The sequence below is a fragment of the Podarcis bocagei genome (genome assembly GCF_964188305.1).
Source record: "Podarcis bocagei genome assembly, chromosome: 2".
Lineage (NCBI taxonomy): Eukaryota > Metazoa > Chordata > Lepidosauria > Squamata > Lacertidae > Podarcis > Podarcis bocagei.
The window spans coordinates 102,940,799-102,958,394 of NC_138126.1; the positions used below are offsets into that span (position 1 = coordinate 102,940,799).

At 46.4% G+C, this 17,596-nt stretch overlaps 1 protein-coding gene and 1 long non-coding RNA gene across 2 annotated transcripts in view; both read left to right on the forward strand.

Annotated features, from left to right (window-relative positions):
* LOC308579917 overlaps nucleotides 1-17,596 on the forward strand; it is a 194,010-nt gene that overhangs the window by 14,624 nt on the left and 161,790 nt on the right. The window lies entirely within an intron of this gene.
* CBX2 (chromobox 2) lies at nucleotides 6,619-17,257 on the forward strand. The gene is made up of 5 exons (XM_081180922.1): nucleotides 6,619-6,867; nucleotides 6,991-7,034; nucleotides 8,315-8,380; nucleotides 13,879-13,948; nucleotides 14,756-17,257. The coding sequence occupies exons 1-5, from the start codon at nucleotides 6,796-6,798 to the stop codon at nucleotides 16,133-16,135; spliced, it is 1,632 nt and encodes a 543-aa protein (XP_081037048.1). The 5' UTR covers nucleotides 6,619-6,795; the 3' UTR covers nucleotides 16,136-17,257.

Sequence of the window (17,596 nt, forward strand, 5' to 3'; positions counted from 1 at the left end):
GGATTTTATGTTTTGAAAAACATGGTGAATTGCCCATGTTGTTTCCTCATTCATCCCTACCTTAGGTGTTACCTGAAACCTGCATAGTATCTAGAAAACCCTAATCAAGTCTGCTATCTCTTGCAGACTTCATGGCTTTAACAGCAAACCAGTTTGTCTCTTCTGCCCCACATTTCTCAAGAAGAGTTCTGGAGAATTCAAAAGCTTGCTCACTCGTTTGTGCCATTCTGGGTGCTGTACTATGGATTTTGCAATATGTTTAAATCTGTTCTAGGACCAATGCCAACTATTACTCTTTAGTTGTCTTGGATGGAAATTGCAACCTCCAATGACCTATTTCAATTAACGTGGGGGAGGAAAGGACTTGCCCAGGAATTTGTGGAAACCAAAAAAATTGTGATTTTTAAATGGATAGTGTAATTGTGAGGTTGGATCCTCCAAAATCACATTTTGATCCACCATCTCAATTCAAAATGGCAGCTGGCATCAAAACAGCAATGAAGTCCACTACTTTGGCAATCCTCATGCCAAATTTTGCAATGATACCTTGAGAGACAGCCAGACCTATACCCAAAAACTGACAGTGTCATGCCACAGTAATATTTCAGTCTGCCATTTTGATTCAGGATGTCACCTCATGGTCCAAATAGTGACAAAGCCCACTGCCTCCATCTCAGAAACCCTTGCGCTGTTTGGTGGTGACATCTCAAGAGGCAGATGAACCTAGGCCAAAAACCAGGCAAAGTCACACAAAAGTTATATTCTGGTCTACTCTTGAGTCAAAATTACGTCCAACGTCCCAACATTGATGAAAACTACCACTCCCACCCGGGAACCCTTGTGCCAAATTTGGCAACCATATATTGAGAGGTGGCCAAACTTATTGTGAATGGACAAAACATTTCCCAGAATATAAAGTAGTGTTGCATGCCACCCCAATCTCCAAGCAGTGCAAGACTCCAGGAATTCCAGGTGCTTACCCAGAGTTCAGTTTCCTCAAATTAGGAACAACAGAGACTGTGGTGTCCTTATATGGTTATTAACACATATATACAACCTGAGCCTATGACGGAGGGCCTCACAGCATTAGCACCTCAAGGAGGCCTTGCTTCTCCCATAGCTACAACTCTCAACGCTGGCCTTTTGTCTCTCAAACTACCAGCAAATTGAGGGAGGGGGGCCGAGCCATTGACATCTGGCACAGAGTCACTTCCTTTGCTACCTTAATGGCCCATACTTACGAGGGTCATTACTTCACTAGGAAGTTAGTTTAGCTATTCCAGGAATTGAATCTGTGCTGGATCCAGGAGTAGATTGGGAAGGACACACACCTTTGGCACCCGTGATTTATTAGCTTTCCTGTAATGTCCAGCTGACATCTGGGTGTTTTTCAGGACTTGACTTGACTCTGTATTGCCTTCTGATTGAGAGACCAGTGGCGTAGCGTGGGGGGTGCAGGGGGGGCCGGCCGCACCGGGCGCAACATCTGGGGGTTAGGGTTAGGGTGCGCAAATCCACAGGTTAGGGGGCGCAAATCCACGGGTTAGGGGGCGCAAATTACTTGCCTTGCCCCGGGTGCTGACAACCCACGCTACGCCACTGTGAGAGACGAATGTTGTCCTTTAATATATCAGGACCATTTGCTGTTGCTGTGCTGTTGACCCATCTGAATTCTCACCTTCCCCTACCAAAAGGAGGAATTAATCTGCACTTTTTACAGGTTTTCTAGAAATGTTGAAAGAGTCCATCATGCATGTAACTAGTAGCATTTAGGGTTCCATACACACCGTACATCTGAAGCATGTGACTTTCCCCCAGAGACTCCTGGGAGTGGAAAGGAGGAATGTCAATAATGTATAACCCAGTGACACAGCTTGGGTTTTTAATTACAAGGAGTGGGCAAGGAAGAGTTACCGTTGAAGGCCCTGAGTGCGATTAGAAACTGATCAATTCGGCAATTCAAGTATGCTTTACAAAAAAGAAGAAACAAACCAGTGCTTATTTGGAAATAAAAGCGGTTTATTCTGATATGTTCAACTGAAGACACCCAGAGACGTTTCAAAGGAAGAGCATTGCCAACTACAGCTAAAAAGAAAATGTTGTCAGCAGAAGCATAAAAAAGTTTAATAACAATTCATTCATAGTAAGATAGCACCATTTTTAAATATTAACAAGAAACCCCCATTCATCCACTGAATATGCTCTCACATACTCCAACTTTAGCCAGTCTCTCCTAACCCCAAAGTCTTCGCTTCTTCAAATTCCTGCCAACCCCCCCCCCCCATGCCCTCCTCACCACTGTGTGATGTTTGCCATTTGTGTTTTAAAACACATACAATACAACAGAACTAATTTTCAGGATTCTGGAGTTTTTGTTTTGTTTTGGCTTTAGGAATCCAAAAGCTCTGGTTTAAGTTTGTATAAGCCTTAAGTCACTTAGAACTACACTGTTTGCATTACTGAACAACAAAGTGTTTGGTGGCTTCTTAAAGACTAACAAATTTATGATAAGCTTTCATGGACTAATTTTTAAAAGAACTTTGCAAGCGGTAAGCTCAGACAAAAGCAAGCTGTCCTTCCCCCATCCCTAAAGACTGTCCTCATGCTGACATTCTTTACATCTTCTTTTTTCCAGAAAAGTCAAAGCGTAGTATAAACCTTTACATAACTAATCAAGAGGCAGTGCTCAAGGCATCAATCATTAAGGCAGCAACCCTATGTGCACTTAGTTGGAGGTTAGCTCTATTAAATTTACCTCAGAGTCAACATGCATAGGATTGGGCTGAATTGCTCTCTGCCTGCCTCCTATACATTGGGCCCATGTATGTGTGAACAGACTGTAGATTTGATCACATTCATGAGCAGCTGGTGCCAATGTTCAGCATGGAATGCTGAATCCCCAATAACACTTGCCTTATTATGTTCTAACACTGGTACCATTGACAAATCTGCTATCCAGAGGCACAAATGATGATAGTGAACAGGACCCTCCTCTCTTACATGTGCCCTGTTAAGAGTCAGCACTGGCAGAAGAAGAAAAGTATCTTAGCTCATGTGTTTGAAAGTTTCCTCTTTTCCGCTCATCTGAATTGCAAGTCACGAACTTTTATTTTACAATCCTTTATTTACATCATCCTTAAGTGTTTGTTCATATGGCCTGGTTTTATATACATGGTTTTAGGGCACCATATCCTCTCTTTAAGTGGACAAAATTTCGTAAAATAGATCAATACTAATGAACCAGGAAGAGGGCCTTCTTGTTAGTGGCACCTGCCCTGTGGAACACCCTCCCATCAGGTGTCAAGGAAATAAACAACTATCTGACTTTTTGAAGACACCTGAAAGCAGCCCTATTTAGGGAAGTTTTTAATGTTTGATCTTTTATCGTGTTTTTAGTGTTCTGTTGGGAGCTGCCTAGAGCAGCTGGGGAAACACAGCCAGATGGGCAGGGTATAAATAATAAATTATTATTATTATAATATTATTATTGAGCCAACCTAATAATCATCCACCTAAAACTATGTTACGCCCCTCTTAGAATTTAATGAAAGCAAAAAATAATTAATTAAAAGCAGGCTGAAATGAAAATACTTTAAAGTTGTTCCTTTAGAATTTTCAAAGATGGAACTATTCATATTTCCCTGAGAAAAAAATTAGGCCAGGTTCATCTAGGATGAGAAAGTTCAGGCAAGGTCCATTTAATCCAGCATCAAGTCTCCAACAGGGGTTAACATCAACTCCTCTGTGGGAAGGTTCTCAGTAGAGAGATGGAGGCAGGCAAGGAAGACCCCAGAGCGTGTTGCACCTGGAGTATCCTCTCTGCCGCCACCCTGGGCCATTCTACCACCCGCTGCCCGATGGGAAACATCCTGATGACATTTTAAAGAGTTATAAGACAGGGGCGGGGTGTGATTTGGATGATATATCCAAGTCTGTGGTTTTTATATCTCTTTATGTATTCACATGGTATAAACATGCATGTTGTCCAAATACAAACACAGAGAGAACACATAAGCAAGCAATACTCCAAAGTGCTTCCGTATCCAAAATGGGCAGGAGGTGCTGTTCTCATCTCTTTACCACTTTTAATTGATCTCTGAGACGCTTAGTGAATCAAAAGAAGAAAGCAACAAAACTTCCACTTTTCAACTTTGCTTGGAGAGCAGCCTTCTCCGGGATTTCTCTTTCACACACAGTTCCAAAGAAAGACAGGGAGAAAAGGCAAGGAGGATTGTCTCCTCCTCGCCCCCCCCCTTTTTTCTGCTCCCCCCCCCGCAAGCTGGGATCCTCAGTGGCACCCCCTAGAGGCTTCACCCATGACTGAGACCTCAGCTAGCACGCACCCCGCTACGGCCCTGGCTTGGGATGCATGTAACAATACGTTGGTGGTGTTAATGCTACTTGGAAGAAGAGAGATAAATAACTGAAATGCACAAATAATTGGGATGATGTTGCAGAACCGCAGCACCACCACAGAGAAGGCCCTGCCCTTGTGCTCACTTGGCAAATACCCCAAGATGCCAACAAGATGCCTCTATGAAGTTACAAAGCAAGGTACGTTACGGGGCAACAGCCTTCTCCTGCTATTTTGTTCCCAGCATTCAGCTCCAATGTTAAATTGTCTCCGCACATGGGAGTTCCACTTAATCTCATGTCTAATAGTAATAGTCAGATCTGCCTGCCATGAATTCAGTTCCAGCTAAACTTCACTTAATGAGGGCAACAGGAAGGCAGGACCAGGCCACTGAAGTACTTGCTCATGATTTCCACCCCCACCCCACTTCTCAGGAGGTGGCAGAATATATATTTCCTTTGAAGTTGCTCATTATGCATTGCCCAAAGCAGTTGTCTGCTTAATTCATCCAGAGACATGGCCTCTTCTCTCTCCAACCTTCCTTTCTTTTTCTGAGCTTCAGAGGGATGAGGTTCTTTGCCACCTCCAGTTCTCTCTGGGCTGGGATGCTCTCTCCCTGCCCCCCCCCCCAAGCACAGGGTAAAGATTAGACCTCCAAAAGCTCAAAAAGGGCACTTGTCAGGAAGAATATTTTCTTTGCAGTCAGACAGCATATCGTTATTTACAAAAGACCTAGTTCCTCCTTCCCTGTGGGCCTTCCCTCCCATGGCTGAAATTTTGTCTTTTTCTAGCATTACTTTCCAAGCAATCAACATCTCAAATCAAGGCCCTACAGGGCTATGGTGCCTCATGGAAGGCAAATCTGTTCTGTAGAGCTGCGATGTTTTGGAATTTTTTTAATTATTATTTTTACTTTATTTATACCCTGGCCATCTGGCTGGGTTTCCCCAGGCACTGTGGGGATAAATAAGGGATAAATCTTATTGAAACACGGGTTGTGTAAATGTCTCTTTACTCATGAGGCAAACACCACAATGAACTGACTGACAGAATATAGAGGGGGGTCCTTTAGTGTTAAAACGAAGGGACTAAATATCACATTACTTTCAAGTGTCCTCCTGACACCATAGCACCATTCCCATTTGTATAGTGCTTCTTGTTAGGATGTTCCAACAGCTTCACTGACATCACCTTGATAATCTTTGCAACAGTCCTGTAAGGACAGTCTGCATCTTTATTCCCATACTGCAGAATGGGGATGACATGTCCTAAGAGACATGTTGTAAGATCACCCCAAAAGCTCACAGGAATGAGGTCTAATTTCTGCCTCAAAGCTCACTTGCTTCAACTGCAATCCTATGCACAGTTACCCCGAGGTAACTCCAACTGAACTCAATGGGACTTACTTCTGAGTATTACACTGCACCTCACAACGCCATTTATGGGATACAAACGAACTAAAGTTTGGTCTCCTTGTCCACCTCTGTTTTTCAAATATTCAATCCAAATGCGGAAGGTTTTTTAAAAAAAATGGTAGGAGGGGGCTGCTTTGTATTTACAAATTTATTAATGCATCAGTTAATAAAACCATTGTAACTCCATTTATGTGACGATTTGTCGGCGGGTGCCAGCTGTCCTTCCAATTCGATACGGTCCGGCTGACTTGTGCAAAGAGGAAGGGGGCTGTCACGATGGAGACCCTTTCCGGGGCGCCCCTACAAACCGATCCATGTGGTGCCCTCGGGATTCACGCGCCGGCCTCCCCACTCCGGCCCCCTTTGGAAGACGACGAGGTGCTGGCAAGGAAAGCTCTGCTCGCAGCAGCGCCGGTCCAAAACGAAGGCCAACTTCAGACCAAGTTCCCTGGAAGTCCTCGCCGCCGGTGCTTATTCGGGACTGACTTGAGCGTGTCCGCCGGGGACGGTGCAGTAAAAGAAAGAAAATCTGTCCGAAGCGTTTGCCTTATTTCCTCCTAAGGATTAAACTCCAGGAACCAGCCACCCGCGCGTTCCGACCCAACTGTCCGATCCCCAGAGGAGGGATAGGAAAACGCCGCGTGAGACAATAGCGCCGGCCGCTTGGCTCCTTCCCTCCGCCAGAAGCAGCTTAGGCCCCGCCTTCCCCGCTCCTCATTGGCTCGCTGGGAATTTGGGGAGCCCCTGAGCTGGGCGTGGGGAGGCGGAGCCCGCTGCGCGCGCGTTGCATTGTGTGCGCCAAGGAGCCAAGGCGAGCGGGCAGTGAGGCGCTGGCGGCGGAGGGAAGCGCGCGCGTGCCCTGCTAGTCGAGGGAGGACGGCGGAGAAGGAGGAGGAGAAGAAGCAGCAGCGCGCGCTCCCGGGGCCCCCCTCGCCTTGTTGTACTCGGCACAACGCTGGCTCCGCTACGAGCAAAGCAGCGGAGGGGGAGAAGCAGGCGGCAGCCCGAGCCGAGCCAGCCGGCGCCATGGAGGAGCTGAGCAGCGTGGGAGAGCAGGTCTTCGCCGCCGAGTGCATCCTTAGCAAGCGGCTCCGCAAGGTGGGCAGGCGGGCGGGCGGGCGAGGGAGCGGGCAAGCCGGCGGGGAGCAGCAGCAGCCGCCTCCTCAGCGTCGCCTCTGGCTCTAACCCGCGCCTTCTTTTCTTCCTTTCTCTCCTCCTCAGGGCAAGCTGGAGTATTTGGTGAAGTGGAGAGGCTGGTCTTCCAAGTGAGTCCGGACAATGAACGCAGCAGCTGAGCGCCAGCCAGCCGTTGAGCTGAAGGGGGTCCAGGGGCGGGGCTTGAGCGCGGGGAGATGCTGGGCCCAGGCGACCCCTGAGTTTGGGGCGGGGGGGGATAAGGCGGGGAGGGGAGGGGGCGCAAAGAGCGAGAGGGAGAAACGGGGCTCCGAGGCGCTTGCCCCACACCACCCCCGGGTCGGCGCTTCCAGACGCTTGGAAGTTACTTTAGTTTTTTGTTGTTTTCCCCCTGCAAGGCTCCTGCTTTCCTACCCCAGAATCGGGGAGGTGAGTGGGAGGGCATCGTTTCCTCCTGCTGGACTTTCTTTTGTTTACCCATAATTGGTGCCTTAGCTTCTCTCTGTCTCCAGCACCTCCTTGATTTTGTTCACTTCTTCTCTCCCTGTGTTATATGTTAACTCTGCCAAATCAAACCACGGCCAGATGCCATGGGTCGCCTTCACTACCCCTTTTTGTAGGGGGGGGGCAGGGGGTTGGAATTGGAGGAGAGGATCTGAGGGAGCTGTTAGGATTCCCCAGGCTCCAGCAGAGAAGCTGCAACTGCTTCCCATGTTGTCTATGGATTCTCTTCTGAAACCTGAGATATCAACTGATGCATGTGGTGTGTTCTCCCTCCCCCCCCCCACCACCTCATAGACTGGGGAGAGGGGTTATCAACCTAAGAGGCTACCATCTCTGTTTACTCCTCCTGCCAGCTGCGCCTGCAAACCAGGCTTCCCCCCCACCCCACCCCGTTTGCTTTCATCCTTTTCTTGCTTGACTTCTCATTTTACTCCCTTAGCACATACATGTGTGTGTGTTCTCAAGTTATTCATAATCCACCTGAGGTTTCCCCTTTGCCAAGCGAATACTCCTTTTTCTGCTCTCCTCTCCTTTTCATTATGGAAATTGAACCTACCCTGTCATGTGCTGCTAAATTCTCACCCCACTTAACGACCCACAGTTTAAAAAAAAATAAAAAATTCCCACCTTCCCAATCAATTATTTTTTCAATTCACTCTAAGAGCATAGCCACGTTCAGTTTTAAATCTGCCAGTGTGATGGTTGTGTACGGCTAGGGCTGTAGCATTTCTGAGGGTTATTGTAATGAAACGGTACTTCTAGACTCTAGGGTGTGGTATCTTTGATAAAATGGGCATGCTTTATCTCAAAAGTTAAAAAATAAAAAACAGTAGACATTTGCCTGTTGTTAACTACTTGTTTTATAAAAAGAAGGTTGTGTTTACTGTGACTGGTTACTCTTTTCCAGGCATAACAGCTGGGAACCCGAAGAGAATATTCTTGATCCCAGGCTGCTCCTGGCCTTTCAGAAGAAGTGAGTAAGCCACAAACTGAGAGGCAGGGAGGGAGGGAAGGAGGGTTCCTCTAGGCTGCCCAGCTGGGATTATGGAAACAGAATACAGAGTAGACCATTGTGTATTCATTGTTCCCCCTAAATTGCAGTACTCAAGACAGCCTTTCCTTGGTACCTAAATATAAAGTGTTTTAATGCCCTGGTGTGTTTAGTGGTCTCGGTAGACTCGAAAAGTCACGTCTTGTTGTGGGAGGGATGTTTGCAAACAAGGCGTAAATCTGTAGCTTGCTTTTCCTGCTTCTGTACTGCATGTATTAGACTACACTGTAGGCTTCATTTGAAATTCTCTCTCCCACTTGCTGTGCTGCGTAAACAACACCCATATGTAAGTAGCATGAGAGGGCAGCACCATGCAAAAAAAAGTCCTTAAACTTGATGGCTTGTAAAGTATTTGTATGTTTCAGCTCCAGTCTGTTGCTAGTGGGACGCATTATATGTCCAAACTCACAGAAGAGAAACTTTGAGAAGCAAAATAGGTTAGCTTTTGGCAATAGTAGTGCAGTCTCAAATTGCTGGCACTCTCCTTCCAAATGCCTTATAGTAGCCACTTTTTCTGTTTGTTTTATAGGATAGCAAATAATAATTAATAATAATTACAGTTAAATTAATCCCAACCTAAAATTAGAAAAGATGTCTGACAAAATACTGGAAACAATTTCTACTGTTAAGAAAATATTGTAACCCCCTTACAGCTACCTTGCTCAAAAGTCTCCAACTTGCGATGTTCCGTGTTGTTCTTGGGTTTTCAGTTTGTAGTTGTAGAATTAAGAATGCCTAAAAGTTACAATAGTCAAATCTAAAGCAGACTGCAAAGAGTTCCTGAAGGAATTCTCCATACGTGAGTGATTGGGTAACAGAACAGAAGGCAAACTTTGTTTATTCATTTGGACAGGCTTAAGTCCAAGGTCTTTATATTTGGGCAGACTGTCTTAACCATTGGGGCAAATGGTGAGGAAATTCACTAGGTGAAACCACCAATAGCTGCTGCATGGTGATTTCTGCCTTAGTCTTTTGTGGTGGGAGTCGGGGACCTAACATAGTATTTGCCCTCCTTCACTCTGTAGTAACAACAAACAGTTTCGACTAGCCAACCACCTTGCAAACCACCTTTAGCCACAGAAATATTTGCAGTTCTGTTTGGTAGCTTGAGCAGCTTTCGGAGTACATATGCTGAGTCCCAGCAGCTGTAGTGGCTCCACATGTGGTTTCACATGCATCCTTAAAAATATATATATCTGTAGCTTGAGGCTAAGCAGCTCTCCTGGTCCCCTATCCTGTTCCAGCAACACCTGCTGAAATTTCTTTTTTCAGCATAACTGATCAAGGTGCTGGTGCCCATTTCTCTTTTTCACCTGTTCATCCTACCGATGCAAGTAGTATCCATGGAGCCTCTCTGGTTGTATTTAGAAAAAATGAGAGGAGTTCTTGTTTCACCCCCAATGCACAACTGGAGAAAGTAACAGAGGCAGGGTGGGTATTAACTAAAATGATCTGTAGATTTGAGCTATTCTCTTGAAGACTATGCACCCCCATCATTTAATCATCTGAATCAATATTACTAAGATAAGGGCATGATAGAGGTTTGAATGTCATGAGTAGCACGGAAATAATGAATGTCAAAGATGATTCGTTCTTAAAATGAAAATCATGAAGCTGATAGGCTGCGACTGTGAAAGGGGAGGGCTTTCATAGAATATGTTGCCTTGTGATGGTCTCTGCCCTGAATAGCTTTTTTTTTTAAAAAAAGTAGGTAGGTTCACAGAAGGTGGGTACTAGCAGTAAAATAACTTGAACTTGAATCCTTGTGTTCAGGGACAATGTGCTTTCAACCGTAAGGGTGTTGGTGGTGTGCCTTACTTGTACCTTCCTTGCGGGTATCTGGTCTCTGTTGAAAGGAATAATCTTGAGCTAAGTACTCTGATTCTCCCCACTTTGGACAATTTTTGTGACCAGAAGATATAATTTGGGGTGGAGAATGTGTGTGTGGGTGTGTGCTTGCTGGAAACTGAAATGAAGCAGCTAAAGGAAATAATAGTAGTGCATTGGTCACCGAGGGTGCAATCCTGTGCTAGAGTTAACACTGGTTTAAGGGCCTTTAAGATTTGTCAGAAGCCCTTTCTATACCTCCCAGCACAGCACAGCCATTCTGTCAGCAAAAGGAACAGATGGAGCAGCCGAAATAGGATGGGGGACAGATTCGATATCTCTTTCATCCATAGGTACACCCCCACTTGCAGAATGACATTACACAAGTGTTAAAGCTGTTGCAGATCATTTCTCCTTCTGTTGACTTAAATGGGGAATAAAATAAAATAAAAATAGCCATAGGGTATGATGTATATGTTACTACCCAATCACAGCGCACCTCCCCCAGATAATAAAAATCCAACACAGGATGAATATAACTTCTCTGGCTCCACGGGCATTGTTCAGAAGAGGCAACTCTTGCAATGGGAAGCTGTGGGGAAAGGGCACTCTGTGCATAAATGGAGCACTTTTCACAGAGCAGCCTGGTCACAAAACACACAAGCACGCACAGGAAGTTGAGCACATTGAGTGTCACAGGCTAGAGCAAACAAGCACCTGGTCGCAAGCACACAACTCCACTCCCATGGCTGCTTGTACCTGGACAGAAAACCCCACACAGGTAAACAAAGGAAGCAGGAGTATGTGCTGTAATGTGTAGTTGCTACAACTGTTTCCCATCTCTCTGTCCTGCTGCCCCTTTGCTAGATGTGAATGCCGTGCTGTGTCTTGGCTGAACTATCTTGTTGTCCCCCCACTCCCAGAATAGGAAGAAGTGTCTCCTACACAAAGGGGAAGACACTCGCCTTTTAAAATGAAGGCATGCCCTCTGTTGTCAGAGCCCAGGCATCCCACTCCAACCATTGCCACCACAGGCCAGGTGCTTGAGTCCTTTCTTATCTTGAGCAGGGAAGGTCACAGCCTGGTTGCAGGAAGCATGGCAAACAGCCACTGTGTGCACAGTGTTCCGCCACAACTCCTGGTTTGGGGGAAGGAGGTAATATACTCCATCAATGCAGTCTCTCACCTCCCTTCCCCACACCGATCACGTTGAGCATGAGCATTGGAAGAGCATCTGGGTGGCACCACTCACTACTGTGCATCCAGTAATAGGAACTATGTGCTGCAAATGCTACCCATTGCTAGTTTTTCTCCGTCTGCATCTCCCCTCGTACCCTACAAGCTGTTTTCACACAACCACAGGGTCTACCCCACACCCTGTTCCGCATAAGCCAGAAGGGAGGCCCAACTCATGACCAACAGCAGTGACTAAGCTGCACACAGCTGTTCCTTCGTGGCAGCTTTCCTCAACCTAGTGCCCTCCACACGTGGATGGACTTCCATGTCCCAGACAGACGGCCCTGCTAGATGAGGCTGATGGGACTTGTAGTCCAGAACATCTGGAGGGCAACTGGTTTAGGAAGACTGCTCTGTAGGGTTGTTAAAATGACTTGCTCTCGGCAGGTGCACTTCGCCTTGCAAGTTCCATGGCAGCTATGCCAAGATCTTGTGCAAGTTCTCCTCCCTCCGCTTTGTTTATTGTGCTCCAAAACAATGGTTGTGAGGAGCCTACGGACATGTGCTACAGAGTGAGCCACTGAAGCTGGTGGATTTGGGGGCAAAGTTGCATTGCCTTGCGTTTTCTTGTGTGTGGTGACTCAGGATGGTAGTGTCCCTGTTGTGAGTTCATTGCCTCTCTGTGTGTGCAGCATGTAGGCATTGGCACAGTCCCTGATTGCATGGGCTGTGGTGTTTTTTCCAGGGCTACTCTAGGCATACTTGCCATTTTTCTTGCTGCTTTTTATTGTTTTCTAGGTGTGTGTTTATTCACTCTTTGTCTGGGTACGCATTGGATGTGTTGACTATTCCATCAGTATAGTAGTAGCTTATCTCTGATCTTTGTTTATTACAACTCTTGTGTTGCTTTGTTGGTGGAATAGAACCAAAAATCCAAATGTTTGGGGATATATGAAGACCACATATGTGAAATGAAATAACATACACTTGATGTAGTAGATAATACGTGATGTGAGTTGAATACAAACAAATTACTTGCCCCATAAAGTTTCCACTGCATGGTGGTTCAGCTGTATTAATGTAATATATGGTACATCATCAGGTTCTACCACATTCTCATGTGAATGCAGGGCGGGAGAGCTTTACAAAATAGCAGGCTTGTCTTGTGTTCTTATAGCAATGCTTCCCCACATTTCCTCTGGTTGGATAGTCATTGGTATTAATATTCAGTTGCTAGTGATTTGTGGGGAAATATTTCCCCAGCTATAGAATTTTGTGTGAGTCATCTCTTTTAAAGACACCTTATTTTCCCTGCTGCTTTGTCACCTTCAGTTTTCATGTTCAGATTTCCATTTCTAGTGTTGCTTGTGTACTACAAAAAAAAGAAATACAGGACATCCAGGTTTAATGCATTTTTAAAAAATACTTCTGCTTTGGCATTTAAGTATTTTTCTTCAATGAAAAACTAATATCTCTGAAACCATAGTCCTATTTACATGTGTGTTAAAGGTAAAGGTACCCCTGACCATTAGGTCCAGTCGTGGCCGACTCTGGGGTTGCGGCGCTCATCTCGCTTTATTGGCCGAGGGAGCCAGCGTACAGCTTCCGGGTCATGTGGCCAGCATGACTAAGCCGCTTCTGGCAAACCAGAGCAGCGCACGGAAATGCCTTTACCTTCCCGCCGGAGCGGTACCTATTTATCTACTTGCACTTTTTGGTGTGCTGTCAAACTGCTAGGTTGGCAGGAGCAGGGACAGAGCAACGGAAGCTCACCCCGTTGCGGGGATTCGAACCGCCGACCTTCTGATCAGCAAATCCTAGGCTCTATGGTTTAACCCACAGTGCCACCCGCGTACCTGTTACATATGTGAGTTGTGCACAAATCATAAACTACTAAAAATTCATGTATACAGAATGCAAATGGATAATATTAAATTGCATGTACAATAGACCATCTCAAGGCTTAAAAAGAATCAGTCTAATTTGTAAAACACCAGAATTTTTTCCTAAGAGAGCAACTCCAGAGAGAAGGGAAAAATACGTTTTTGATCTCTTTGGAACAGTACCATTAAACTTTTGAGATAACAAAACCAAAATATATCATCTACTTCCGCACACATAGAACCAGGAAAAAGTAGCAAATAGCAGTAATGTACAGAGGGATGGGTAGGGCAAATGTCTTTTACTGCTTAGCAACGAAACAGGTCAATAAGCTAGGGATGGCAGAACACCAGCCATGGAATACTGTAGAACCAGGCAGGGTCATCTGCATTGTCAAATGCTTGCATTTATTTGAAAAACGGACATACTTTCCTACATTTCTCAGAATGGTAAACCGGTGGTCTTTATTCACCCACGGAATCTTCTGCGAGAAGAGAGACTTTGAGAACTACACTGTCATTTTGTTGTCTTTTCAGGGAGCATGAGAAGGAGGTGCAAAATCGGAAGAGGGGCAAACGACCTAGAGGCAGACCCAGGAAGAACGTTGTAAGTAATGGTGATTTCTGGGAGGTAGCTAAAAATGGATGTTTAGTACAGCAGACTGTTGGGGTGGGGATGGGACACATGCTTGCTTGCATAAAGACATACTTCATGTGCCTCTGTTAGGAAGTGTGTCTTGTGCAGTCTGTGGCTTTCTCCCACAGCTGGTTGTGTGTGCCCGTCACCTGGAGACAGTTTTTATTCTCCAGGGGCAATCAGGAAACTAAATAATGCCTGTATCCAGAAACATTTCCTTTTTGAAGCCAGGGAAAGTGGAAATAGTTTTCTGAGTTCTGAAAATTAAATAGTTGTCCAGGTAGCATATTGTTATTATTAGAATCTTACTTAAAAGTTTTATGTAAGGCTGCATGGTCTTAAGTATCGGCCTGCCACGAGAGAGAATCAGATGCCTTTTTGTAATAACAGGAAGTTACTAGTGTTTTTAAAATGTTTTGTAGTAGAGTAGATCTCTCTGCTTTGATGGACTTTCCATACAGCAGTCCTTCAAAAGCCTTCACTGACAGTATCACAGTGGTACCTTGGGTTACAGACGCTTCAGGTTACAGACTCTGCTAACCCAGAAATATTACCTCGGGTTAAGAACTTTGCTTCAGGATGAGAACAGAAATCGCATGGTGGCAGCGGGAGGCCCCATTAGCTAAAGTGGTGCTTCAGGTTAAGAACAGTTTCAGGTTAAGAACGGACCTCCAGAATGAATTAAGTACGTAACCTGAGGTACCACTGTACTGAAGAAGCAGAGCATATTAATGTCGCTCCTACTCTTTGCATGTGTGTGTTACTTTGTTTTTAAAGGAGCCGGAGGTGCCTGCAAAGAGCAAATCCAGCAGCTCTTCTTCCTCAAGCTCCTCCTCATCTTCCTCCTCCGATGAAGAGGATGAAAGTGACCTTGAGACCAAAAGAGGTCAGCGGAGCAGAGAGAGCCACCCAGTGCCTCAAAAGAAAGCTCAGATCCTGGTTGCCAAACCTGAGAATAAGGACCCTATTAGGAAGAAGCGTGGGCGGAAGCCTCTGCCTCCGGAGCAGAAGGCAGCGAAGAGGACTGTCAACCTGACAAAGGTGCTGAAAACAAACCAAAAGGAGATGGGAGGCGGGGGAGGAGCCCCCAAACTAATGAGCAAGATGCAGCCGCAGCACAACGCTCAGAGTTCTGGCATTGCCATGCTTAAATCCCACATGAAAGAAGCCCAAGGTGCATTTGCTGGGCTTTGTTCCGGGGCTTCCTCCACCGACAACCTCTCCAGTATTGTGAAAAGCACCGCGCCTGGGAGCCCAAACTGCGGCATCAGCTGGCAGAGCTCCATCGTACATTATATGAGCAGGATGTCGCAGAACCAGAACTCAGCAGATGCCTCTGCCGTGGGGAGGCTGACGCTCAAGTCGGCCATGTCCTGCAAGAGTGGCCTGGGGCTCGATTTAAAACTGAAAAACCAGAAAGCCGGCGGGGATCTGGAGTTGACCGTGCAAGGCTCCAAGGTGACAAAGAGGCCTGGCAGCAGCAGCGCGTTGGGGGAGCAGAAAACAGGGTACGGTCCTGGCGCCCAGAACTTGCACAATGGCAACAAGCCCCCCGCCGGCTCTGGCAACAACCACCCAGCTTCCAACCAGGAGCTCAACCTCCAAGCTTTAAATCTGCAGAGTGTGAAAAATGGGATGAATTCCACAGGCAACCTTTCCCGCCATGCTTGTGGGACTGTGGCCAAGGGCACCGGTGGCAGCCTGGCTGTGAGCACAGGTGTGGGCAAGGGCAGTGCCGGGCCTGGCAGCGGCTCAAACGCCACAAACGCAGGGGCAGCGTTGGCAGGCGCAGACCCTCGCAAAAGCGAGAAGCCGGCACAACGAGCAGCTGTGGGCGAGAGAGATGCAGCCACGAAAAGCGGCAAGCCCCCGTGTGCCCAGGAGGGGTGCCCCGCAGCAGAGAACCACAAGGCTTCGGCCCTCTCCGAGATGAGCACCGGAGAAGAGGAGACGAGCTCAGATTCAGACAGAGATTCTTCTTCTTTCCCCGGAGCAGGCCAGAACATGTCTGTCTCCGTCCAGACTAGCCAGGACTGGAAGCCCACTCGCAGCCTCATCGAGCACGTCTTCGTCACAGACGTGACAGCTAACCTGATCACAGTGACTGTCAAGGAATCACCAACCAGTGTTGGCTTTTTTAATCTTAGACATTACTGAGCTCGGAGGCATTCAGGGGGAAGATAGGTTTCCCTCCCGCTCATCCTGTCTCATTGACTCTACCTGACTGTTGCCTTGGATGCCAGAAGGGGAAACAAAACCCAGCTGCTCCCACCCTTTATAAGCTATATGCTATGACGCAGTCACTCTGCATTGGGAGGCTCTGTGGGCCTGTAGTTTTATCTATGGAAACTCCCTGAAGCATGCAGTGGGTTCTTCTCGGGAGCCAAGTTGTTAATTCAGCTGCCAAATTATATGTGATGCAGTGGGGGACTCTCTTTCTCAAGAGGAATGGCTTTACTTGTTGAAACCAGCCATTATAGAGGAGGTCAGGCAAAGGCTGGTAGCCCAGGTTTTGCTGTGCTTGGGGACTTCTTAGCTTTATGAGTTAGAAATGGCAGAGAGAAATGGAGATCTATCCGCCTGGTAAGTTGCGGGGAGAGCAAGCCCTCCAGTACAATAACATTTGTGTTCTCCAAGGAAAACAACATTCCTCATTCCTTCCACCAAACTATCCACATTCAAAGCTTGTCATTTCCTAGGACAGTCAAACCCAATCTAAACCCGAATGCAAATTTAGGAGGCTGCAAGAGAGCATATGAAATGAGAATGATGTTTACATTTTCTTAAGTCAATGCCTTGGATTTGAAAGCTAAAGGGGGTGGTGCAGAAGTGGGCATTGCCCTCAGAGCTTTTGGGGCTGGGTCTGACGGTGCTGCTTGCTGCAAGGCCAAACTGGCAGCGGGCTGCTTCAAAAGGCTCGGGTTGAACATTGGCCCCTGGAAGCACCAGATCTATCTAGGAACCCTTGTGCTGTAGTGTACAGGAAATCATTCCAATAAAACAATCTCTGAGGTCAGCTCACGACACGACACCCTTTTTCACTTGCATGAAGCTGCTCAGAGTGGGGAATCCAGCCTCCTTTTCCTTATTAGGACCAGGGGTGTGTTTGAGGGATATTTTGCCCATCGCAAAAAAATTACATGGAAAGCACATGTGAATCATTGTTAAGAGTTTAGTTGTGCATTCATGTATGATGAAGCCGTGGCCAGTTGTGGCTTCCAAACATGCTTATATGCAGCAAAAATCCATACATGCACTGGTGATAAATGGTTATACAGGGGGGGAGTCTTTTAAAAGAGGCCCTGTGGAACATGTGTACTCTGTATCCACGGGGCCTCTTTTAAAGGACTCATCCTGTATATGTAGGTGCGTATGCATATTTATATATTTTCCTCACAGAGAAAAAATAGAAGCGGAGTTCATTCAGTAGTACTCCATGTAGACATTTTGTAGTCCTGAGGTTTTGATGAGTGAGAATGTTGCTGATATCTGCCAGTCAAATTTAACTGAGGACATTTGGTATTTGGGCAACAGATCCTTAGGGTTTCTATTGGACTGATCTCTTCCTCCGCATTCTTGCTAGCAAGCTTCATACAAAACATCCCATGCATATAACAT